General features: G+C 30.9%; 1 protein-coding gene across 1 annotated transcript; it reads left to right on the top strand.

Annotated features, from left to right (window-relative positions):
- The first annotated feature begins 15,542 nt into the window (after positions 1-15,542).
- LOC129907373 (mitochondrial potassium channel ATP-binding subunit) lies at positions 15,543-27,452 on the top strand. The gene is made up of 9 exons (XM_055983533.1): positions 15,543-15,758; positions 15,890-16,259; positions 20,550-21,083; positions 21,146-21,330; positions 25,933-26,110; positions 26,161-26,280; positions 26,349-26,627; positions 26,690-27,016; positions 27,079-27,452. Exons 1-9 carry the CDS (start codon positions 15,709-15,711, stop codon positions 27,265-27,267), a joined length of 2,232 nt encoding a protein of 743 aa, XP_055839508.1. The 5' UTR covers positions 15,543-15,708; the 3' UTR covers positions 27,268-27,452.
- Positions 27,453-27,735: the final 283 nt, after the last annotated feature.

Here is a 27,735-nt window from a genome sequence, read left to right as displayed (position 1 = left end):
AATTCTAAATTGAATTGAAAATCTAAATGAGTGAAAAAATGCGGAACACCTATTTCACTTTTGGGCAAATGAATACGCAAAAAGTGAAATGCAGAACGTAAAAGTCACAAAAACTAATTTTAAATGAAATTCTTTTTGATCCGAAATATATATGCTTTTTCGTAATATGGTGCTCTTTAATCCAAATCGGAAGCACAATACTGCAATTTTCTTAAAGAAACCTGTTGACCACTTAGATTTTGAGATATCAAAAATTTCTATTTCCAATATCTTTGAGAAGAATATTATTAAAAAAAAAGTAAATATTTGATCAAATACGGCGTTTTGAGATTGCATAAGAAGTTTTGCAAAAATTTAAGGGTGATGTAATTGGACGTCAAAATACTAAAAAAATTATCTAAAGAATTCGGAATTGAACTGAAATCCGAAAAAAAATTATCACAATCCTCATCGTCAGCTAAGGCTCTTACTCAAACAAACACAAACAGCCATTTCAGAATTTGGAGGGGGCTCGAGCATCTGTGCTGCCTCTAAATCTCTAAGATTTACGAACAAGTTTTAGTTAATCATGTACATTATGATGAAATAAGCTAAATAAAATCATGATCTTGAAGCTTGGGGGGGGGCTTGAGCCCCCTGAGCCCCCCCCCTCAATACGCCACTGGAATGTACCTATGAAATAATTTTTTTTTTTTTTTAATTATTCAGGAAACTGATATTAACACATGATTCAAAATAATAATTTAAATAAGAATAATTTTAGATATATATATGACAAGAGTGTATGAGCAAAATTGTGTGAAAATGAATTTCAACCCTCAAATTGTCAATAGGTCCAAATCATTATAATGCAGAAATCCTTCGCAACATTAAAAAAAGTTCTTATCATGAGTGGGAAAGAGAGAGTTATTTTGAATAGATTTCTTAAATGCGAAGGACCGAGATGTAAGTTGAATAGGAACAAATGAAAACAAAAAGGATCGTTTTGCCGTGCGGGTATATATTTTTTTTCACAACTGGATTGCTTCGCACAAGCAGGGCGAAGACGAGATGGCTAGTTTTAAAGATTGATGAAAAAAAGAAGCAAAAACAACTTTTGCAAGTGACTGGTGTGCTTGAGGTGGGTAGGTATAGGTAGGTATACGTGTAACGTGTAAGCAGAAGAAGGTTGATAAGTTTTTTTTTTGGTTTTAATTTTTTTTCGATGGTAGTTAGATATTTAGATATTTTTTTAAGTGGAGGGTGGTTTTCTATTTCTATATTTTTGTTTCCTTTTTGAATAATCGCAAAGGCACAGGCGCATTGCTTTTAGGTGTAAGTACACACGTAATATGTAGGTAGGATTTTTTTTCCTTTGCGACAGCAATCGTCCTTGAAAAATGTAGTTCATTGTATTTTGGTTGGAAAAAGAAATTCAAACAAGTCGTAGGTAGGAAGGTAGGTAGGTAGGAAGTGATAAAAATGATCATTCTTGGTTTGTTGTTATTTTCTTTAGTGAGGTAGGTAGGATATGTAGGTATCTATTGATATTGAAAGATTTATTTAGTGTGGATCAGGGCTGTAAAAAATTCTATTTAAAAATGCATTTGAAATTTAAAAAAAATGATTGCAACCAAAAATATTTTGCATAAAAAAATGTTATTGCAACTGAAGAATACCTAGGTATTTGGATTGAAAATTAAATTTTTATTGCAAGTGAAAATATTTTGCACACAAAAAAATTAAAAATGTTGCATTAAATATTTGTTCATGATCTTAGGCGATTATCTTTGCATTTATGTTATTTTGCAATTATTAAAAATATACTATTGGAGATACAAAAATCTTCTATAACTTATTTGAAAGGTAATAATGTAAAGGTGAATACCACAAAAGGATTCTTAAAAATTCAATCATTAAATAGGGTAAATAGGGGTAAAACGAAATTGCAATAAAGTGACTATTTTCTAAAAGCAATGTTGTAGAAAACTGATTTTTTTTTAAATTGGTAGATACATTTATTGGAAGGCTAACGAAGGTATTGAAAAATTCTAGAAAATTTCAAAACTAAGTTATAAACGATTTTCTTAAACTAAAACATGAAGTAGACCTTTGACATAGTTGTAGGTAGGGGACATTTTTTTGACAATTTGAAAAATGCCATTTGAAAAAAAAATTAAGGGTCTCTGCGTTTCAAAATATGAATTTTTGAAAAACTAAAAACCTTTTTAGGGGCAGGTATTTTTGGGTGATTTTTAATGTTTAGCAATTTTTCGGAGCTTTCAAAAAATCTGAAATCGTGTGGCTAAAATCTAAAAAGGTTTTTAGTTTTTCAAAAATTCATGTTTTGAAACGCAGAGACCCTTAATCTTTTTTTTCATTATCTTTAAAAATGCATTTTTAAATAGAATTTTTTACAGCCCTGATCCACACTAAATAAATCTTTCAATATCAATAGATACCTACATATCCTACCTACCTCACTAAAGAAAATAACAACAAACCAAGAATGATCATTTTTATCACTTCCTACCTACCTACCTTCCTACCTACGACTTGTTTGAATTTCTTTTTCCAACCAAAATACAATGAACTACATTTTTCAAGGACGATTGCTGTCGCAAAGGAAAAAAAATCCTACCTACATATTACGTGTGTAGGTACTTACACCTAAAAGCAATGCGCCTGTGCCTTTGCGATTATTCAAAAAGGAAACAAAAATATAGAAATAGAAAACCACCCTCCACTTAAAAAAATATCTAAATATCTAACTACCATCGAAAAAAACTTATCAACCTTCTTCTGCTTACACGTTACACGTATACCTACCTATACCTACCCACCTCAAGCACACCAGTCACTTGCAAAAGTTGTTTTTGCTTCTTTTTTTCATCAATCTTTAAAACTAGCCATCTCGTCTTCGCCCTGCTTGTGCGAAGCAATCCAGTTGTGAAAAAAAATATATACCCGCACGGCAAAACGATCCTTTTTGTTTTCATTTGTTCCTATTCAACTTACATCTCGGTCCTTCGCATTTAAGAAATCTATTCAAAATAACTCTCTCTTTCCCACTCATGATAAGAACTTTTTTTAATGTTGCGAAGGATTTCTGCATTATAATGATTTGGACCTATTGACAATTTGAGGGTTGAAATTCATTTTCACACAATTTTGCTCATACACTCTTGTCATATATATATCTAAAATTATTCTTATTTAAATTATTATTTTGAATCATGTGTTAATATCAGTTTCCTGAATAATTTAAAAAAAAAAAAAATTATTTCATAGGTACATTCTCGCAGACAAATTTATTTTTTTTTCTTTTCCTTATTCGTATCAACATTTAACTACTATCTCGCTTCCTCCCATTAAATAAATTCATCTATAAAAATCCACCCTCTCTTTTCTACTCAGTCATCGAAAAATTTTAAAATGTTTCTCAACAATCTAATTCTTGGATACATGTTTTGGACCTATGGGTAAAATCTGATGGTAGAAAATTTCAAGCACAGAAGTTTGTTCTACGTGCGACATCTTTACTAGTTATATGATCTTTGATTAAACGTTGCATAAATATTATAAATCACAAGTTTTTGTTTAAATACATTATAAAGAGTACATAATGCTATGTACTCTCTATGATGAGTTTATAAATAAGGCTGTTTATGTTTTGAAAGCAAAATAAGTGAACACAAAATTAAACGTCAGGGACTTGTTATTTAGGTCATATTTAATTATATAATATATCCATATTTAATACACCTTCTTTACATTTTTCAAAATAGTCTTTATGAAAGTCGCTATTTTCATTATTACCTAAGTTCGATTTTTATAAACAGACTTTTCAATATAGACAAATCATACCTAACCTTTCTTCCTTTTTTATAAATCAAACTAATTTTCACATATTTGACAAGTCAAAAAGAAAAAAATAGTTAAAAGAATTCTAGACCTAAAATTAGAAATGCAAGCGTTAAGGCTAAAATAAGAATTCCAATTCTAAAACAAGAATCAAGATTCAGTTTGCTTTACCTAATAGTTTTTTTTTTTCAAATGAATAGTGGCATACTAACAAAAGATATATACACATTTACACATGTGTGCATAGGTTTTTCTTGGGAAATTGTTAACAAATAACCTGAATAGCGCACTTTTGAGTAGTATTTGCCTTCCACAATAACTTCCAACAAAGCATTCATCATCCCATTCAATCATAACAGCACCAAAAAAAAAAAAAATTTCCAACTTGCGTGCAATTTTCCAATTAGTAGAACACCACCACCGTTAACTTGAAGTATTATTCTCAATTCTAACAGAGCGGGGCTCTGATGGGGGCCTCCTTCCAAAATACTGAAAACTGAACTTTTGTAATGAATTTTCCGTTCGGGTGCATTTGAATAATTGCATCCCATTCAATATAGAAGTGGAATACGTGCGGCTTTGATAGATGAAATCTCCTTTGCGTGCCTTAATAATCCATTGTTTTTCATCTCAAGGATATTTTTGTATTTGTTTTTTTTTTTTCGGTTTTTTCAACAAAAAAAAAAAGAAAAAATATAACAGTCCTTGACTATTATCTTAGCAATGTATGTTTGCCACATATGTGTCGTCCTCGGAATTGTTGCTCTCTGTTTTTTTTTTGAATGCGCTCTTCCCAACTATCTATCAACGAAAAAAAATCAAAAAAACATAAAAAAAAAAAAAAACAAATAAACAAGAGGAAAAGACTGCAAAAATCCTACTGGCTATTGTATTACTCTGCTTGAACGACTGACTGGGCCATTTCGCAGGATTTGCATCACTCAAACGGAACTCAAACAAAGCCAAATAGCCACCCAAGCCAAGCCAAACCAACCAACTATAGGCTAGGGTATACTAAATCCTCCAATGGTGAATGAATGAAGGAGCACCCTGATGATGGGCCTACAGCTGCAGTATCTATTATTTACCAGTTTCAATCCAAAACAGTTTTTTAATTAAAACTCGTGGCAAAAATGGCCACACAGAAAACAGAAATCAAATAGCAGCGAAATGGCACAACAAAATTGAGATAAAAAAAAAATAAAACAAAACAGTAAACATAAAAAAAATATATATAGAAAAAGGATTTTCCCCCTTACACCCGCAATACAAAATCAAAAAAACAAAAAAACGACGGACGGACGCGCGGACAGGATTCAGCAAATGATTTCGAAAGTCCTTAATTGAAAACTCCACTTACACTGGGATTTCATTTGGATTTTCATATGGAAACACACTATATTTTTGGCCCAAAAATGACCATGGCAGGAATATATTCTTGTGGTTTTCCCACACACACATATTTTCTCATTTCCATATAAATACTCCGTCAGATTGTGGCCTATATCAATGTGTAAAAGCTGAGTTAAAAACTGAAAACCCCATATATTGAACGGTTTTAAGTTAATTAAAGTTATATATGTAAACTGAGCATATAGAGATATTGATATATTTTTTTTAATTTGGGTTTGGTTCTTTTGTGTTTGTATTGAGATATTTGATATTTTTAAATAATGAAATAAATCATTTCTTTATGTTGTAACTTTTTTAATATATTTTTACTAAAGGATGTTTTAAAGATCAAATACGACATGTACGAGTAGGATACAAGTTTTTGTAATATCAAACTAGATCTTTTTTTATGGAATACTTGTTTTCCTGAGCGAAAACTACATTCGGCCTGGTCCTTGAAGCGGAGGTTCGGCCTTCATGGCCATCCAGCATTATGAGGTTGGGATTTATGAGCTTTTTTGTCCATACACTCTCTGGAACTATATATTTGAACAAAAGGTATCCACATTATGTAGAACCTCCTGCACAACACAAAAAAGAATATCAAAAGAATAGTCTTTTAACAAATAAATTTTTTTTTAAGATCACCATTTTAAACACAATTATCTAAAATAACTACCATTTTAAATTTGTCTTATGCTCTCCGATCTAAAAAGCCATAATAAACAGGCAGTAACAGGTCTTTTCTGTTTGAAGTTTAATTTTTTTTTATAAGTGTGTTTCTTTCGCAAGATAATGAAGAGAGTAATAGCAAACTTCCTATGGCTGTAAGAATATTCATGATCATAATTTTTATATTCGTATTCATTTTCAAGAATTTATTTAATTAAATTTTATATTTTGCAAAAAACAATCGCATCAAAAAATAAAATGCACGACTGGGTCGCACGAACTTGCTCTTAGAGTTAAAGTTGCTTAAATTTTTAAGACTTTTTATATAGAAATTTGGAAAATGTAGGTACCTACTATATAGGTAAAAAAAAAAATAAAATTAGTTTTTTAAGAAAATAAAATAAAATCTGAAATCAAATTGCCCTCCAAAACAAGTATGCAATTTTGATTGATATATTAACATGCATTTTTAGAAAAAAAATTTTCAAAATCGTTAGAGCCGTTTTTTAAAAATCTAATTTTTTATAAATAATTTTTTGGAAAAAAAGTTTTAAAATAATATTGGTATGCCATTTTGTAAAAATCACTAATCAACATCTAAAAAAAAAATTTCAAAAAAATTCAATGTCCCGTTTTCGAAAATTTGATTTTTGAAAAAATAATTTTCAACATTTTTTTAAAAATCCAAAAATTATTTTTTTTGAAATTTTATTTTTGGTTTATATTTAAATTATATAAATGCTTCTTCACAAAAAGTTTCGTTGAAATCGAATAAGCTCTTTCAGAGATAATCGGATTTGAAAAAAACGGTTCTATGGCAGGTACCGTTAATAATGATTTTCAAAAAAAATTTTTTTTATTGAAAGATAGACCTTGTCTTAAAACTAACATTTGAATTTTTTAAACAAAATCGTTGGAGCCGTTTTTGAGAAATTTCAATTTTACTAAAATCGGTATATGACAAGTACCGTTATTTTTGGTCCAAAAAAATTAATTCCAAAAACCCCTCTGGAGAGGCGCCAAATAATGCTACATCAATCGGTTCATCCGTTTAAGCTGTAGCTTCGTTTACAGACAGACAGACTGACAGACATGGGACAATGGTAGCGTTTACTGCAATTTTTTTTTTTCGAAGGGCATTTTTTTTTTAGTGTAAAAAATTGTTGGTTGATTGTAGTTCCTTTGTCCAACGTTAGTTCAGGATAGCCCAACTTTTTTTTCCACCATTTTTTAAAAAAGATACAAGAAAAATCTTCTTTTTTTTTCATAGCAAAACCGAAAAAATTATGATGTAAAAAATGGTTAAATTAAAAACGTTGTTTCTTTGCCCAAGGTTAGCCCAGGATAGTCCAACTTTTATTTTCGCTATCCTACTACATATTAATATAAAAATTATAGAAGCCTATGTTTTATTCACAAAAAATAGTACGTATACACCACAGTGACCCTTTTAATTTATAATTTAGTTTTTTTGTTTCGGTGTAAAAATTGTCCTTTTTACACTTTTTCTCAATAAACCATTGTAATTGCAACAAATTACATCACTTTTTTCACTAGCCCACCCTTAATTTAAAACACCTTAATTTAAAATCACATTACGTAGCTAAAAAAAATGCAAAAAAAATCTTCTAAAAATTTACTAAAAATGAAAATTTGTCTACAATTTTTAGCCATTGTTAATTTTTTTTTTCTGAAATTTGTGCCTCAAAACTTATCAACAGAAAGTTATGGTCCTTTTTAAAATGTCGACGTATTCTACAGTACAACAAATTATTATCCAAAACCCATTAGATTTGACGATACATTTTTTAAAATTGGAATGAATATTTTATTGGCTATGTGAAAAAAGACACCTAAACTGAAACACGGTAAGGTCGATGTTTTGGCAGGATATCTCAAACTAATGTATTATTTCATAAGACAACATAAAAATCAAAAAAAAAACGTTTCTCAATTCAAAATCTTTCATAAAAAATATCTTTTACGATTGGATTTATCAAAATTTTGTCTCCTTATTTTAAAATTCTACAATAAAGTTATAAAGCGACCGTTTTATCTTCCAATGAAATCGAATCAACCCATTAGGCTATCGCTATAAGGTACCTATACCCAAAAGTACCCAACTAATCTCGTTCTGATTTATTTGCCGATATTATGTAGTAAGTAAAGTATATTGGAGTTGAACGAGTATACCCTAAACTAAATGTACATCTCGGACGTGTGTGCACCTATAACCACTAAATATGAAATAAATGTGTGTGACCTTGTCCAATAACATATCGATTCCCTTTTTGGAATAATTTTATCGCCTCCCTATATTCCGAAACTGACATTACACTTATAGAGAAAATGTCCGCTTCCTTCCCTATACAACACACAAAGTTAGAGGTGAACTACCAGACCACAGTATACGACTTCCATCGATTGCCATAAATCCCACTCAGAGTGTACATACACTCTCACACACACACACACACACACACACTCGCTCCTTCTAAATCAGGTTCCACATACTGATTTTGGTCAAATCTGCCCAAATGTATCCAATATTCCTTGTGTTATCTCTGCCTGGCCTTGTTTCACCATTCTCACCCACTCTCAAACGGACTAGGACACCATCACCACACACCTGCATTCCCTTATAATGTCACAAGCATTAGAGCCTTACATGAACGAGATACTAAAATCGTACACTTTGTACCTTGTGGATGCTCGAGCCTTCGCTTTGGTTTGGTATGAATCCCATAATGTTGGTTGCTCTAACTTGTATCCCTATCCGTATTTACGATCGACATTGGCTTATTGAGGAGCACATCAAGTAGAGAGGAGGGAGAGAAGCATGTGGGTGTTTAGTGGTAGCCAATGTTGAATATCATCTCGTCCATATAGATAAAAAGCTCCCTTCTGATATAACTTGTGTCCTACTATAAGCTCATATATTGCTCGTATTGTGTGCAATCCTGATATGGCATGGTCTGTTGCTTGACATGTATCCCCAGCTTCCAAAAAAAACCAAACCAACAAAAAAAAGTAAAACTTGTCATCTTTTAAAAAAATATAAATATATCCAACAGATTGTTTACTGGTTCGTTAGGCGTCCTTTGTCAATAATTTAAAAGCGTTTTTCTTTTTCCTTGGATGGATAAAGGTATACTCGTATACAACAACGTTTGTTATACCTTCCTCCAGGATCATAGGCGGATTTAGGGGGGGGCACGGGGGCACGTGCCCCCCCCCAGAACTTAAAGTTCATACTTAAAGGAAATCAAACTATAAGAGTTTTAAAAATATATGAATAATAACAGAAAGAACTTGAGTAAAATTCTTGTCTATTTCTGGCTGAAAATGCGAATTTTGTTGATTGTTTCATCCCTTTCCCATGAAAAGCTCCACCTCACAAATAAATAAACGATTTTTCGATTTAAAAAAAAGTGAATTTTCAAAGTGATTTTGGTGAAAAATTTTGATATGGACATCGAATGACATTGAATGATATAAAAAAAATAATTGTACCTATATGCAACTCTATTTTTTCATACAGAGGGGTTAAAAAATTTGCACTTTTTTCGTTGTTTTTTTTCAACATTAGTGTTTTTAAAATAGCGGAACACGTCACAAAATTGCATAAACTATACATTATAGAACTGCAATATATGTAGAACAAACTTGCATTTCAGAAGTTTGCCCAAGTTTGCACCCCGAAAATAAAGACCCCTTGAAAAAAAACTCCTCAAAAGCGACCCTTACTTATAGATTTTTATAAATATTATTTTATTGAGAAAATTTCTCCAGGGATACCTCTAAAAATATGTAAAAATAATAGTGTTCCAAATTTCAAAAGAATCGGTGCAGTAGTTTTGAAGTTATGAGGAGCACCGGCGTTGAAAACATTAATTGTGGGGATAACGATTTAAAGTTTTGAACTCTGGACTAAAAGACTAAAACGTTCCTAAGGGTAGTATTAAAATACTTATAACTTGGTCAATTTGGCTCCAAGAGACCTACGATTTGAACACAATATTCTTGAGGTATAAAACAATTTAACCCCTTGTAGCCCCATGTGACATTTCTGTAACAAATCGAAAAAGATTGCATAAAAGCTCTACAAACTATTTTTTTTTCTTTTGAAGCTTCTAATATTATAATCTTTAAGTATTGCTTTATCGAAATAGTACTTCAAATTTCTAATAAATAGCACCAATAGTTTTTAATTGACAGTTAATGTTGAAAGTTGGGCTTTTTTTTGAAAATAAGCAAATTTGTATAAAAACTACGAAATTCAGAAAAAAAATAGTTTTTGTTAGTAAACCCCACGGGGTTTTATTTTTGGATTTTAGGAAAGTGCCTAAAAATTAATATTAGATAGTTTTTTGCTTGAATTTTTGAATTTTTATATAAAAATAAATTATTTAAACTTTTTTTTACTCCCAAAATATCGAAATAACTAAGTAAATAATGACTTTATTGAATTTTTAAAAAATACGTGTTTTATTAAAGATAAAGGCCAATCGATTGACTTATTAATTTTTAAATTTACGACCTTGGGTTACAAAAGGTTAATGCAAATAAAAAAAAAAAACTGGGTTTCCCGGCAAAAAAGTAGGATTCAGTTTTTTTGTTATTCTTAGGAACTTTAATATTTATTAGAATGAAGTCTTTAGTATTTGACTAAAAACTACTAGGTCATTAACTAATGGTATAATTATGTCCATAATATTGCAAAATTTTATACAAAATCAATTAAAAAACGTAAACATTTTTTTTTTCAAAATTTCATCTTTAAAACTTAATTTCTCAAAATCTATTTGGTGAAACAACTTAAGTCAAAAAATTAAACAAAGAATAGATTACTAACTTTAATATAGCACAGAATTGTACGTGCATTTTCTGATTTTTTATATTTTTTTTCTTCCGGCTAATATAGGAGTAAGAGGGTTAGCACTTAAGTGGCTTTTACTGTAACAAGAAAATGAAAATTTTTCCTTCCGAATAACTTTTTGGTCATTTGGTACCTATTTGATGTGGGAAATGTGCCTAAATATTTTTGGCCAGGTTTTAGACCACTGTGGGTCGTTAAAATTTTCTGCTTGTTAGTCAGTCGTATGGTACTTCACTTTATTTGTAACTGTTATTGCTGTTTTTTTTTGCCAATCCGTCCCTTGTGCCCCCCCCCAGAAAAAAATCCTGGATCCGCCCCTGTCCAGGATGGATATACAACGCTGCAATGGAGTTATAGTGGGATACCTGGGGATTTGTGAATGTTGATCCTCTCGTTCTCTAGTTTTATGGGGTACCTTTAGCTTATACCTATCCTATCTATGGGACATGAACGACAACAATGGCTTTGAGAGGAATATGGGTCGATTTTGGTGACATTAAATTGAATTTATGACGTGGTAGGGATGAGCCAGCGCATACAACTCATGTAGCTTGGGTAGCTTAGTGTATCGTGTGGTGCAGGCGGTAGAAAATCTCTGGTATTTTGCTGCTGCCGGGCATGTGGGGTTGAAATGGATTTGTTAATAATAATTGAAATAAAAAAAAAAAACTTCCATTTCTCAGATTTTATTAAAAATATCATTATAATATCATAAACTACATTCACCGGGTACCTGATTTTTAAATTACTTACGCTATGATTCTATTTATCCATGATCTTCTTTAAACAAAGATCTAGAGTGGGTTTTTGAAGCAAAGCCAATTTGATTTAATCCTTTATGCTTGGTTTGCCAACCGCTGAGAAAGAGTTTCTTTAGCAATCTCGCACATTCAAAACTTTGTACTGACCGCTTAGTATCAAAATGTGAAAAAATGCAGACACTACACATTGATTCAGCAAAGTAACTATTTACTCTTAAAATAACCAAATGTGTGGATGTGCATACTCAATAAAATCTATTTGGTCAACCAGGAACAAAATAATTATAAATATTGAAAGTTTGAACTTTAACGGTCACTGTGGCGTATGTGGAATATTTAGTTGATCAAGAAATTAAATTTCTTTATCTTTCCTTTAAAGTTCAACTTTATAATTTTTAACTAGGACAAGTTTTTAAAATAATAAACCAGTGTTAAACCATAAGAATTTTTTCAAGGTGCCATTTTAATATAAAAGTTGGAAAAATGAGTTTTCAAATTGTTATTTAATTAATGTAGCAAAATCTAGTACGAAATAAAAAAATGTTGTGTTGTGTTGTGATATTTCTATTTGAAAACTACAATGGTCGGAAAAAGTATTTTGACAAAATGAACATTTTTCTAAATGATGAGAATAATCTGTAACTGTTAAAAATAAAATTAGAAAGTTGACGGTTATTTATTAAGTATATTATGGTAAATCTCATGATGGTCAATGTCAGTCATATAGTTGGTAATATGCTTCTAGGCTGCATTTTTTGTATAAAAAGTACTAATTTTTGAGAGAAAAAATTATTTTGACAAACGTTCTTTTTTAACGTTGGTAAGGTAAGGTAATGCATTTTACGTGTTTCAAGCACGTATACAACTGACAGACTTGTTAAGGCCCCGATTTGTACAAAATTGGCAAAACGGCGGAACTTAACATTGAAATTAGTGCATCTTCTGTTGCAAGTCATAATTTCTGTGCGTCTGTTAAAAAATCTGTGGAGAACTGAATTTATCGCGGGAAACTAAAAATTACCAAATATACAAACACAAAAATATAATTATATTATTCAAAATTTACCACAAACAGACAAAAAATGAAAAAAAAATGCACTTACAAAAATTGAAGCATTTTGAAGAATTCACTTTATCGCGGATTGACTCCAAAAAGTCTGAATTTGGAAATGCCATTCTTTCATCAAAAACTTTGTAAGCAGAAGTACCCTTTGCATTGAGCTCAAAGAAGACAATTTTACCATGTTTATGGGAAGATAATACAGTATTTATCTCATAAAAAAAAAATTCGAAAAAAATTGAATTCTCAAAGGGACATATTGGTACTAATATCATCTAACGGAAAAAAATTTCCTTTTTGATTTAAGATGATTTCCGATGAAAGATGAGCCGCCATTTTGTTATTTTTTCATTTCAAATTTTTTTTTTTTAAATTCTTGATTCTTCTTTAATATCTTGTCTCTTTCCAAATTTCAATAAGTGCTTTCAGTTTTTCATAAAAAAATAGTGAAAAAGGTGTCGTCTGGAGGGATTTCCCTCCTTAACATAACGGTTGTCATTCGTTTTGGTTTTTCCGGGACTGTCCCGTATTTCTATAGCTACACCGAAAAAAAAATTTGATAATAACAGCTATCAAATTAGGTAACATTTTTCAGTGACAAAAGTCGTCCAACAATTAAAATATCAATTTTGATATTTTATCATTTCATTTTGACATTTTTTAATTTCAGGTGGGACAGTGAAAATTTCACTTTGACAATTAAAATATCAATGTTGACTAGATTTTACGTTTTAGTTTATTATAATGAAACCTATTTCTTTCCTTTTCATTTTTATTATTTTTATTATTTTAAGAATTTTCTTTCTTTTTTCAAAACATTACTGAAAGGGAATATTCTTTACAAAATAATGGTGATATTATTTTTTCTATTATAGGTGATATAATTGAATCGTTTATTTTCAAAACATGATAAGTCCATTTTGAATTTTTTCTGTTGAACCCACAAAAACGATGATTTTATTTATTCTTATGATTTCAAATTTAATAAATAAATAATTTGTTGTGTAAGGATAATATTTGAATTTAAGGTTAAAATCAAACTTGTTAAATACAAAATGTATTATGTCAGAAACTTTTTGGGATGAAATGGACTTATAATGTTTTGAAAATAAACGATTCAATTGTTTTGTTATTTTCTCCCAAACTATGTGAAGTAAAATCTTAGTGCCGATCAAATTTTCTCAGTAAATCATACATTTTACTTCGAAAAAAAAACACAAAGCGCCTTTAAATAAGTACCTACACATTAAGAATTTTTTTATTTAATATTTTTCAATAATTTGGAATGAGAAATCGATATGAAAAAATGATAATAAAATATCAAAAAAAAATTCCAAAATGTGACATTTAAATATCATCCTGATAATAAAAATGTTGTTTTAACATTTTAAATATCATAAAACACATTTTATAGAGCATTTTTGGCTGATATTTAAAAAATGTTAATTTGATATTTTAAAAAATGTTAAATTGATATTGGTTTTTTTTTCGGTGTAGTTAAAATCGGGATAACTATTTTGGATTTGGATTTATTTTTGAAATTTGACAATTTTACATCCGGATGTATTTTTCAAACTAGTGAATAGTATAGAACCGTTTTCTCATTGATTTCAAAGAAAATGTTCCCATTGTATTGTTTAAAAAATATTTGATATCAAAATTAGGAAAAATTAAGACAACTTATTATAAGAATATTTTTTTATTTTGTTTGACAAATCAATGTTTTCAAAATTCAATGTTTGCAAAGAATTTTTTGCTCTTCAGCTTAACAAATTATTGTTTAAAATTTTTGAAATAAGAGGTATTCATGGAACGGTGTAAACTCTGTGTAAACCTGGTGCCTAATATCCTGTTTTCACTACAGCCCAAATGAGATAATTTCGCAAATTAGCTCATTTCAAATTACAAATTCAATTTTTTTTCTATATAATTTGACATACGAAATGAGTTAATTTGCGAAATTATCTCATTTGAGCTGTAGTGAAAACAGACTATTACATCGTTAAGTGGTAAATGTGTCAAAATTTTGTATTGCTTTGGTTTAGCACATATTTAGCATTTTACCAGGTTTACCCAGAGTTTACACCCTTGCGTGAATAAGATAAACTAATAGAAAACTTTTGCTATAAAAAACGGCTCCAACGATTTAAATTTTTATTTGTTTTACATAATAATTTCAAATCTTTCAAATCTCCTGTCATAAATTTAGATTAGTGGAAACGTAGCATTAAGTTTAACATTCGGTTTGAAGAAAAGACAATATATATGTTCAAAGACGTTATTATGAATTTTCCAAACAGAAAAATGCAGCTTTCTGCTGTGCATTAAGGTTTTTCTGTTCTGATTTGTTCTATAGTTCAGAAAAGAAAATAAAAATAAAAATAGTGTTTGAAAAACAATAAAAAATGTTTTCATATTTTTCGTTTTTTCCTAAATTTTAGAATAATTTCACAACTCATGTTTTTAGCTTAAATGAACAGGCTTGTTATGTTTTTTCTCAATCGGCTTTGCTTTTACATTTTTTTTACGCTAAAAAAGTAGTAGGAAATTTTGTCCTAAAAGCGTTTGGGTGCTTTTGAATAATTTTCGTTTCACAGAAAAGATTTCATCCTCACTTCTTAAAATTTGATAGATATCATAATGTTTTCCCAAAACGAATCCAAACAAACCTAATGTTACAGTTCGCAAACTCTGATTTTCTCCACACTGGTTAACTTTCGATTCTCACATGATGATGTTTAAGCATCAAGCTGAAAAAAACCACACAAAAATGAGATATTTCTAAATTTTTCTTTGATTTCATTGGTTTTGTTCGATGACCAAGAATGAAAATAGGCTTTAATAAATTTTTATCTGGCAATACCATATTTTGTTCCCTATACAAAATTCCCTGCCTAGAAAATTCCCCCCATCAGCTGATTGTCATTTTTGACAGTTTGATTTGACAGCCACACGCTGAGCGAAGGTGATGTTTTGGTTTTGTTTCATTAAAAAAAAAATCGAAAATAAACATTTAATTCAAAATTAATCTTTTCGGAATGTTTTAAGTAAAAAGTTGATAAAAAAAATTAAAATTAGTTTCCTTTTTCCTTAAGAGAATAATGCTGCGTCTTTTAGTATCACAATGCAGTGGGAAATCCGATATTTTAAGGTGAGCACAGTGACATTTTACCTGAAATAACACTCATCTCAAGTTCATGTGCGACTTTGACCGCTCACAATTGTTATGTCATCATAATTGTAATTTAACAAAAATGTTGTTTAACCACTTTGTTCTTTTAGTCGAGGCATTTATAACCTTCCTAAGTTCCGGTTTAATGCTAACACTGCCAAAGACTGTGGCAAGATTAATCGGAGTTATCATCATCAAAATAAAAATGCTTTTGAACCATCCAAGGCCCCACCGACAAAGACAACAAAGTCATCTAGCTTAGGAGGTCTAGTAAGAGCCAAAACACTCCTCCTTGCTGCTGGAGGAGTCTCACTTGGCCTCGCGGGCAAATGCACAAGCAGTTGGTTTGTTCAGTGCGAGAGCAACCGATTGGCGGGAGTCCTTCAGAAAACCTTGCAACAGGATGACACCAAATTCGATTGGAAGAAATTCTGGGAATACCTTAAACCCTACCTCTGGGAACTGCTTGGAGCTGTTTTCGTAAGTCCCTTTGATCACTTATTAGTAGAGTAACTAAAGAAAATTATTAAGGAACCCGGCCGAACAGCTCCGATTTTGATGATCTTTATTTTAAAACAGGTTTATTAAGGAAAAAACAATATAAGAGTCAGGGACAATATTCCATCGTTTTGGCGGTAGAAACGATTTTCTCTCAAATTAACTTCAAACATAAAAAGAAATATTTGAACACAACAGAAAAATATATTTTTTTCGGTCGGGCCTCCCGCTAAATTTGTTCCACTTATCTACAACATTAACGTTGTGAAATTTCAATTTGCTATCTTAAACCCAAGAGGGTGCTAGTAACAGTTCAATTTTTAGGCTTTGTAGGTAATCTTGATTATTTTTAAATTTTGTTTGAAACGCAATTATTTTAACGCTTTATAAATTTTTGGAGCTGAGGTCACTTGAACTTATATTGCAATTATTTTATTAAAGTTTTACTTGTCTTTATAAAACATATAAAATATTTTGTTTTCGAAAAAAAAGTGAGCAATAATTAAAAATAATAAATAATAAGCAAAATGTGCAAAAATAAAAAGTCTGTGTACTACCTGTTGACGAAATTTACTTGGAAATGGCCCCAAAAATTATTATTTCAATATTTTTTCAGAATAAGTACAACAAAAAATATTTTTTTTTTACTTTTTTCCAAAAAAATACAATTTTTCCATATCGATCAGCACCTCCAATGCGGAACCAAACTAGGGCGTGGTCCAACGTTTATTTGAAAATTTTATTTTTACAAATACAAATTTTTTAAATGGTCCTCAAACTCAGAAATTTGGCAAAAATATTAAGTTAAACATTTTTTTTTTTAAACTTTGTCAATATTAAATATGAATTTATTTTTCTATATTTTTTGGACATAAATATTGTTAGTTAAATTCAGAAGAGAAAAAAGGTAACATAGTTTTGAAAAAAAAAAAAAATCTTTAAATTACTTCGATTTCATTGAATTTTCTTGATACAAACTAGAGTTGGGCACTTTAGTTGATTTGAATGATGATCAATTTTTGTTCAAATCACGCTACTGAACTCGTTCTGAACTAGTTCATTTTAGTTCAATTTAGTTTAATAAGTCCATTTCCATTCTACTAAAAATTCGAAAAAAAAATTAGCTCATTCAAAACAAAATTGAAGCATTCTACATAAATAAAACAAATAGACCGGGCGGCCACTGCAGAAACGCTCAACTCATCGAGCTAAAGAAAATTTCAAATGGGAAGTGAAAGATGGCTATGAGTAGTTACGAAAACCACAGGTCTTCCCGTTCGCATCCTGGCACGATTGGCGTGGTAAAGTGCATTGTGCATCTCATAGAGTTAAAAGACAATATTGGTGTCAAATTAAAGGTGATATTGTCAGCTATCAAAATTCAGAGGTCTTCTGGGCGAAAGTCTGACAGTTTTGTCCTGCAGCCCATTTTAGGGTTAGAAGCGATGAAGGTGAGTTTTTTCATATATATAAAATAAAAATATGAGTCATCAGCATTTAAATACAAAACGGTTTTTTGGAAAAAGCTTCATAGATTCTTAACAATGACCCAAAGTTTATGCAAAACTACGAATAATTCACGAAAAAGTATCAAATAATACGCTGCGCCCCTTACAACTTACCGAATTAAAAGGCGAATTTAATTTCAAATTACAGCTAATAATGTCTTTTTTTGAAAACCGGAGGTCTTCCAAGCCAAAAATTGGAAGTTAGGTCACGCAGCTTGTTTTAAGGTTAGGAGCATTTTTCACTTATAACGTTCCCCCAGGCTGGGGCGTGAAATATCAAGATGTGGCTTGGAAGACCTCTGGTTTTCAAAAAAAGACATTATTTGCTTTAATTTGAAATTAAATTTGCTTTTGAATTCGGTAAGTTGTAAGGGGCGCAGCATATTATTTGAGACTTTTTCGCGAATTATTCGTAGTTTTGCATATACTTTGGGTCATTATTAATAATCTATGAAGCTTTTTCCAAAACATCGTTTTATATTTAAATGCTAATAACTCTTATTTTTATTTTATAATGAAAAAACTCCTTAACTCATCGACCAAAATACCAAAAAACAAGACTTTATGAAAAAACTTGCTTTCATCGCTTCTAACCTTAAAACGGGCTGCATGACAAAACTGCCAGACTTTCACCCGGAAGACCTCTAAATTTTGATAGCTGATAATATCACCTTTAATTTGACACCAATATTGTCTTTTAACTCTATGAGATGCACAATGCACTTTACCACGCCAATCGTGCCAGGATGCGAACGGGAAGACCTGTGGTTTTCGTAACTACTAATAGCCCTCTTTCACTTCCCATTTGAAATTTTCTTTAGCTCGATGAGTTGAGCGTTTCTGCAGTGGCCGCCCGCTCTAAAACATTAAGTTTAAAAAAAATAAATATTGGCCCTTAGTAATAGACCCGAATTAAAAAAAAACTCGATTTTAACAAAAAAATTAATGGTAATAAAACATAGGAACATCTAACTTAGAATTGGCTTCAGCTATACCTAAATCAATTTTAAAATACCGCACTTTTTTAATATGTTTTCGCTAAATTCGGGTTAATATGCTTTCGCTAAATTCGGGTCTTTTACTAATAACCGTTGTATTTATTCTAATTAATTTTTTGGAGTTCACAGTTCAGTTAATAATGTTGCTTTACATATGTTAGGAAAAGACAAATTAACAGAAACTTGTTTGTGCTCAGAATTCAGAGTAGTAGTAGGTACTTGAAAAAGGAACGCCGATACTGGATCAAGTGACATTGACACTTCTAAATCCAAATCATGAGGTAGAGCAGAAAAACTGTGTTTGCTCCGTAAAGACTTGGATGAAATTTCATATGTACTTTGGTTTCTGAACTTTATATTCTTAAAACACGGCGTATAAGAAATCCTTCTCCAAATCCAGGAAAATCGAATTTTATGAGATGTTTTTTGGAAGGAATTGAAAGCTTTTTACCAAGCAACAATTGATGAAATAACAATGTCTCGTTGTATAGTGTATCTCAGTGAAAACAACAATTAATTTTTCTTGGTGAAGGAGAGAGAAATTCCCAATACAAATGACCGAAAAAAAAATCTTCTTTGCAAATCGTGAACTAAGTATGTGAATGTGAACTAAGTTCACTAGTTCACTGTAATGAATTAGTTCATTGGACTAGTTCGTTCGCCAACTACACAAGCCTAATACAAACTGAGTTTTCGAATAAAATTAATTGATTTTCTCGAAGACTTTGACAAACACAATCTTCAAACTTTTTGTATTTAACCTTCAACAATAAAAGCTGTTGAATGAAGTAAAAATAACTTTATATTTAAATGTTGAACTTTAAAAAAAAAATTAAGTTAATTTTTTTTTTCAAAATCTCCTACTAAAAAAAGTTCTTTAAAAAGGAAATACTTTTTAAGTATCTTTTATGAACTGTAATAGATACTGACATTTCATTTTCCAAATTCAACTAACAAATAAATATGGCCAAACATTTTTGAAAATAAATGTAGGTATATTTTATTGCGAAAATTTATAAAAAAGACATGTTAAATTTTTTTCAAAATTCAGAGTTTGAGAACAAATTTTTCAAAAAAAAACTCAATCCAATTTACTGTGTGCCTCTGTAGGCACACCTCTTTTTTGTGACGTGATATGCACACGGGTGCGAATTTGGTTTATACTTTTTCATGTTCCTAGAACTTTTTTGGATCTCAATATTTTATAGAGAAAAATATAGGAAATTGATATAGAATTTTCCGAGGAATTCGAATATTGTATTCACAATTCCGAAAAAAAAAATATTTTCACCCTTACAAAGACACTTTTTTACGACCACTTTTTTGAAAAATCGTAATTTTTTTATTTTTGTCTTGCCAAATTTGCACCCGTGTGCCGACAGAGGGTTAAAAATGTAAATTTTAATATTGTAAGTGTTTTTATTTTTAGTTGGAAGGCTATTTGGAAGATTGTCCCTCACTGTCGTATATTTTTTTTCCTTCAATAGCTTACACCATATTTTCATATAATTTTATTTATGAAATTCAAAAACCTTTTTTGAAAACAAAATTTTGTTGTTCACAAAAATCTTCATTTAAATAAAAAAAAAAAACAATACGGCAACATCGGTAATTTTTAACCTTTAGAGATTAAAGTATTTTTAATTACCAACTTTTGAAAAAAAGATCATCAAAATCTTAGCTGTTCTTAGCTAATATTGCAATTTTTCGAGCTTTAGTTACTCCACTATATTTGCAATTCCCTTTATAACTGTTTTTATTTCCAGGCCGCCCTAGCTGTCGCCTTTATAAATATTAAGATTCCCAATCTCCTTGGAGATCTAGTCAATACCTTGGCAAAGTATGCCAACACCTTTGTAAAAGATCCCTTATCCAATACATTCCTTCGTGATGTCAAGACTCCAGCTGCTAATCTTTTGGGTCTATACATTCTGCAATCTGGTTTCACTTTTCTGTACATATTCTTACTAAGTCGCATTGGCGAACAAATGGCCACAAAAATTCGTCAGGATTTATTCAGACAGATTCTCATTCAGGATATTGCATTTTTCGATGAGAATAGAACTGGAGAGCTTGTCAATCGACTTACAGCCGATGTACAAGACTTTAAATCTTCATTTAAGCAATTCGTAGCTCAGGGATTGCGAAGTGCTGCCCAATTAGTGGGTGGTAGCATATCGCTATTTCTCATATCACCGCACATGGCTGCAATTGCTTTGGCAGCTGTTCCAGCTGTTGTTATGTTTATGAGTTTTCTAGGGAAAACTTTAAGAGGATTGAGTAAAAAGTCGCAAGCTCAGGTAAGTGTTGGTTTTTTTTTGTTTAAATCATTTTTTTTAATGTAAAAAAGTAAATTTTGCAGTCTGAACGAGCAACATCAGTGTGTGAAGAGGCTTTGTCGAACGTAAGAACAGTTCGGTCTAGTGCAGGAGAATATCGTGAAATTGATTTGTTTGAAAAGGAAACAGATAAAGCAGCTGTGATGGCCCAGCAACTGGGATATGGAATTGCTATATTCCAGGGATTAACCAACTTTTTCCTAAATGGGTAAGCAAAGTCTATATTGAATTAAGTGGTTATGTTTTAAAGCAACACTTTTCTTCATAATCGTATATCAAATCTTGTTTGTTTGAAGAGATTAGACGCGGGATTTTTTATACAACGAGAATCCCATTCATTAATAGTAATATTATATATGAATACCCAAGTTAGCTCTTGTTCACTGATCTTTAATGAAATGAAACAAAATTATTCTTTTCTTTCTTTCTTAAAAAATAATCGAAATTGGTTACAACGTTAAATGGTGGGAACCATTTAAAATTGATGCTGAATAAATTTAGTTCAAGTAATTTTGTTATAATTCATTCTTAGTTTGTTGGTTTTCGACCATATGCTTACTCTTACTATTGGTCCTAGTCCTACAGCTGGACTGTTTTTTTCCAGGTCTATATCACTTTATCCAGTCACAAAGCTCAGCCTTTAAGTGACGATAATATTTAGCATATTTGCAATTGTATTGTATTATATCTGTTTTGCTCATTTTCTTTCCCCTTACATTTTCGAAATACACATATAAAATAAATGAAACCTTATATTTCATAGTTTCATATTTATAGTTCTAACTGCATCAAAATTATTTGCGTTATCCAATTAGTGCAAAAGTTATAGAGTGCTAAACATTGTCTAGTTTAATTTTTTTTTTGGTGGTGAAAAATAAGGTTGTAATTTGTCTTACCTCAAAAATTTTTTGTGCGGTAAAAAATTTATTTAATAATGGATAATAACACTCATCAAGGTATATAAATTAATATTTAACTATAAAAAATTTTTTGTTTTATTGAGTTTTGTTTTTATTACTGATTTTCCAAGTGTTGGTAGAAAAAAAAATTTTTTGACTTTGAGTAAGATTTTCTTTTTTACACCTAAAAGGCTCTCTGGGGTTTTTATGGTTTTATACGGAAAGTGTCCTCTAAAGGAATCAAGAAAAAAATCTTGCCCCAATTTGCCCCAAGTAATTATAATCGCGTTTTTTAGGTTCGACCCCCTATATCAAAAATGACCAAAATTTAAAAACTTTTGATGGGTTCTGTTTGAAAATTCAACAACTTCTTGGCTTAGAGGAGTCAACAGGAGATGTAGAAGCTCAAATACAGGAAGTAACTAAATTTTATTACCTCAAAGTAAAGTAGAAGATGGAGCAGTCTTCTAGAAGACTCAATCGGTTCATGAGCGCTGAGGAATAATGCCTGAATTCTAATCTGAATATAACTAAAGCTATACATGATTGCGTAAGTGATAACATCAATTTAAAACAAAAAAATGCTCTTTAAACCAATATTATTTATAACATTTTACCATTTTAATCAAAAATGATGGGATCAAATTCTATAAAAACGCAAAAATTCTTAGCAGTTGTCAAATCTCCGGTCAAAAAGATCACATATATCAAATTATGATCGAGATATATACCAATATTCATCAAAAAATTATAAAGATACTAGCTGACCCGGCGGACTTCGTTCCGCCTTTCCAAGTATTTGTTTTCAAATTTTAGCCCTGTAATGTGTTAAACTTTTTCCGGTTCACTCGGTTCGGTTGATATGTGGAGCACAAATAACTTGACAACAGCGCCACCTACCGGGTCCAATTATAACACAAAACCTGTCTCGGATAGACCTTGTCGCATACACAAAATTTCACAAAAATCTGTTCAGTCATTCGACCCCAGATACGGAATTTGAATATAAATTGACAACAGCGCCACCTACCGGGTCCAATTATAACACAAAACCTGTCTCGGATGGACCTTATCGCACACACAAAATTTCACAAAAATCTGTTCAGTCATTCGACCCCAAATACGGAATTTGCATATAACTTGACAATAGCGCCACCTACTGGGTCCAATTATAAAACAAAACCTGTCTCGGATGGACCTTATCACACCCACCAAATTTCAGAAAAATCTATCAAGTCGTTTAGAAGGAGTAGGGTCACAAACAAACGCACAGGAGAATTATATATATAAGATTAGTTTTGAATATTCAAATTAAAGTGTTTTATTATCTATACTATTATTAGTTCTATTTTACATAAATTAAAATTATTTAAAAGAAAAGAAAAAATAATAATAAAAAGAAAATCCTAAAAAAAAAGTTCGCTGCTCAACTCTTTTAATTAAATAAAAATGAATTTCCTGGCTAAAACGTTTCCATTTATCTGGTTTTCATGTTTATTTCATAGATTTAGGTGTAAATAGACGTCTTAATGCAACTTTACGTAGTTTCAGTCACTAAAACACTAGATATTAGAAATGCCGATTTTTCCATACATTCGTCCCACTGTGCGACGGACGCTATGAAGAAAACAGTCATACCGTCCGTATTTTTGGACTTCTCCATCATCTTAACGTTGGTTTTGGTTAAAACATAAAAAAAACGATACTTTCCCGATAAAGATTTTATAATAAATTTGCTAGCCGATTATTTTCACAAAAAGTACTAACTATTTTATTAGAAAGCGTCAACAAAATGACTCTAAACAATCAATAACGGCCGGTCTTCGTTTCAAAATAATTTTTGAAAATAGCTCAGGGAAATTAGTCAAAATATGGGCATGAAATCGCATTTTTCGCGGGACAAAATTTTTTTCATGGAATGTGTTCGGGTGGTTGTCCTTATCATAAAAGTCAATTTGTTGGGAAAATTGGAGGTTGGGAACAGCCGCCATCTTGGAAAAGAGATTGGTATCGTTTTTATTGAATAGCTCCATTGTTATTCATTTTAACAAAAAATGACAAAGGTAAGACTTATTAACAATAAAATTATCTAAAAAATGATATACAAAACAATTCCGTGAGTTGATTAAATAAAATTTTATAGTTGGTCAAAGTGCGGGTTTGTATCGCAAGGTTGGGACAAAATGACATTTGTTCATATATCTGACGAACTTTTGATTTGTTTGGATAATTCTTCAAGAATGAATTATAGTACTTATAATTACCTATTAAATGAGCCCACAATTGTTATTGTAACCATCGTATTGTAGAAGTAATCTAACTCCGAAACTCTCCATGTACCTACTAGTTAAAAGTGAGAAAAAAGCTAGTTTTTTGCTAGAAGGCCTAGAAAATTTTGGGAGTAGAGGTATAACCAAAATATAAGTACGCAGTTTTGCAGCCATACGCGTGTCAATGTCGATTTCAAAGGTCTGACAACTCTAATTTTGTGCTTTATACGGTTTTTGGGGGGTTAAATAAGGTAAGTTTTCCAGTTAACGTGAATGGGCTAAATTTATACTATTTGAAATTATAAATATACAAGCTGATGCTCTATTATTTTTCCTAAATCTGGACACCTCAATCTTGGCTATGGGGTTAATAGAACTCACGATATAGGCTTTTTTAACTAACCATATCAGGCTTTTCAATTCAAATAAACAAACAAAAATCTAAACAAAATAGCCTCTAAAACATAATCGTATAAACGGCTTATATCTTAAGTTCTATTGGTCACATCCTCAAGATTGGGGTGTCTAGATTTAGGAAAAATAATAGAGCATCAGCTTGTATATTTATAATTTCAAATAGTATAAATTTAGCGTATTCACGTTAACTGGAAAACTTACCTTATTTAACCCCCCAAAAACCGTATAAAGCACAAAATTAGAGTTGTCAGACCTTTGAAATCGACATTGACAAGCGTATGGCTGCAAAACTGCGTACTTATATTTTGGTTATACCTCTACTCCCAAAATTTTCTAGGCCTTCTAGCAAAACACTAGCTTTTTTCTCACTTTTAACTAGTACATGGAGAGTTTCGGAGTTAGATTACTTCTACAATACGATGGTTACAATAACAATTGTGGGCTTAATAGGTAATTATAAGTACTATAATTCATTCTTGAAGAATTATCCAAACAAATCAAAAGTTCGTCAGATATATGAACAAATGTCATTTTGTCCCAACCTTGCGATACAAACCCGCACTTTGACCAACTATAAAATTTTATTTAATCAACTCACGGAATTGTTTTGTATATCATTTTTTAGATAATTTTATTGTTAATAAGTCTTACCTTTGTCATTTTTTGTTAAAATGAATAACAATGGAGCTATTCAATAAAAACGATACCAATCTCTTTTAAAAGAAGGCGGCTGTTCCCAACCTCCAATTTTCCCAACAAATTGACTTTTATGATAAGGACAACCACCCGAACACATTCCATGAAAAAAATTTTGTCCCGCGAAAAATGCGATTTAAATTACTAATTTCCCTGGGCTAATACGGAAAATTGATATTTTATTTTAAAGAAAAAAAAAACTTTTCACAAAACTTGTGGGCAGACTAATGTTGCACTATAAATATCTTTGAAATATGAAATAAAGTAATAGTTGAGTAACAATACAAAATTTATTAACAATTTTCAATGGCCACTGTGGCGTATGCGCAGCATTTTCTTGTGAACATAAGGATTTAACAGAATTTATTCACAACTTTTGTGGTACTGCAGAACAAAGAATAAAACGAATTTTTTCGTTAGTTTTGTGTTTTGCATTCTTAGTTAATTAGACTTTGAAAAAACAAAAATATTTTGTATTATTTGTTTTTTTCATAGAAAACTTTAAAATAAACCTTTTCTCTTTTACAGCTTAGTTTTAACCACCTTATTCCTGGGTGGTCATCTTATGTCAACCGAAAGTCTTTCTCCTGGTCAGCTAATGGCATTTCTAGTTGCCTCTCAAGGTGTCCAAAGATCTTTGGCTCAAGGCTCTGTCCTCTTGGGAACAATGATTCGTGGTCTCACAGCTGGTTCCCGAGTTTTTGAGGTAATAATGAATAAATTTTTTAAAATCTTTTGCTAATACAAAAATTTTAGTATTTACAACTCCAACCAAAAGTGGATCTACTAAGAGGCTATGAAATTCCAACTGAACGGCTAAGTGGTGAAATTCGTTTCGATAATGTTTCATTTGCATATCCAACAAGACCCGATCATGTAATTATCGACAAGATATTTGTTTGTGGTTTGACTTTTAATCTTATGAAAGCTTTCTTCTATAACAGATAGTTCTTAAAGACTTTAGTTTAACTCTAAGGCCGGGTGAAACGGTAGCTCTGGTCGGTGCAAGTGGTTCAGGTAAATCAACGATAGCCTCACTTATTGAGAGATTTTATGAGCCAACATCGGGTTCAATCAAAATCGATGGATACAAATTGTCTGATATTTCTCCATATTGGCTGCGCTCTGAAGTTCTTGGATTTATAGAACAACAACCAATTCTTTTTGCTACAACAATATTTGAAAATATTCTATATGGACGACCAGATGCTGCAGAAGACGAAGTAAGTTATATCAAAGATCCTTTAAATTTTATTAAAATATATTTTCTCTTTATCAACTTAAGGTCTATGAAGTAGCAAAAATGTCCCAATCCCATGACTTTGTTAGTGCTCTTCCAGAAGGTTATGAAACAAATGTTGGTGAACGTGGTGCTCAACTAAGTGGAGGTCAGCGTCAGCGAATCGCCATCGCCAGAGCATTGCTCAAAAATCCAAAAGTACTAATCTTAGATGAAGCGACTAGTGCCTTAGATGCTACTAGTGAAGCAATTGTCCAAAAAGCACTTGACACTGCCGTTCTCAATAGAACTACATTAGTTATTGCTCATCGATTATCTACAATACGAAATGCTGATCTAATTGTTGTCCTTGATCATGGACGAGTAGTAGAAGTAAGATAAATTTTTTAAATCAAGTCAAAATCTCTTATAAATATTTTTTTCTTTTTCTTAAGAGCGGGAAACATGATGAATTAATGCAAAAAGAAGGACTTTACTACGAATTAGTTCGACAACAAGAAAGACGTGGAAATAAACCTCAGCCAATACAAGCAATTACAAGTACACCTCAGGTCCATGTCCCTATTTCCGTCCAATGGGATGAGACAGGCACAGGCAGCAAAACAAATTTGCCCCAGGGATAGAGATGAACATTCTTTGAAGATACATGCTTTTTTGTTTCATTTTTTTGAAAGGACAGTGTTAAGTTTAAATTTGATGGTTTTATTTGAAGATAATAACGCAACTCAATAATATATATTGAGTCGATAAGTTTTAATTTTATTTAAAAAAGAAATATTATAATTTATAAAGATGCAATAGTATTATGCTGCATTTTTTTCCAAGTACAGCATTGGTTAACAATTTTGTCTTTTTTGATTTTTTAATCTGAAGGAAATTTATAATGTGGTAAAACATTATCACTGATCGTTTTGGTGAGTTTAAAACATAAAAACATTAAATCAAACTGACACAAACACTAGAATGACTCTTCGCGGCCCTGGTTGGCCGAGAAAACGGCTTACAGCACTAGAAAAAAAATTCTAGAATAAAAGCATACCAGAAAACACCTATTGGCATTCAATTACGTTAACAAGATTTCGTTATCTTAG

Source organism: Episyrphus balteatus, chromosome 1, assembly GCF_945859705.1.
Source record: "Episyrphus balteatus chromosome 1, idEpiBalt1.1, whole genome shotgun sequence".
NCBI lineage: Eukaryota > Metazoa > Arthropoda > Insecta > Diptera > Syrphidae > Episyrphus > Episyrphus balteatus.
Note: the sequence above shows the minus strand (reverse complement) of the source record. Positions and strands in the feature narration are given on the sequence as shown.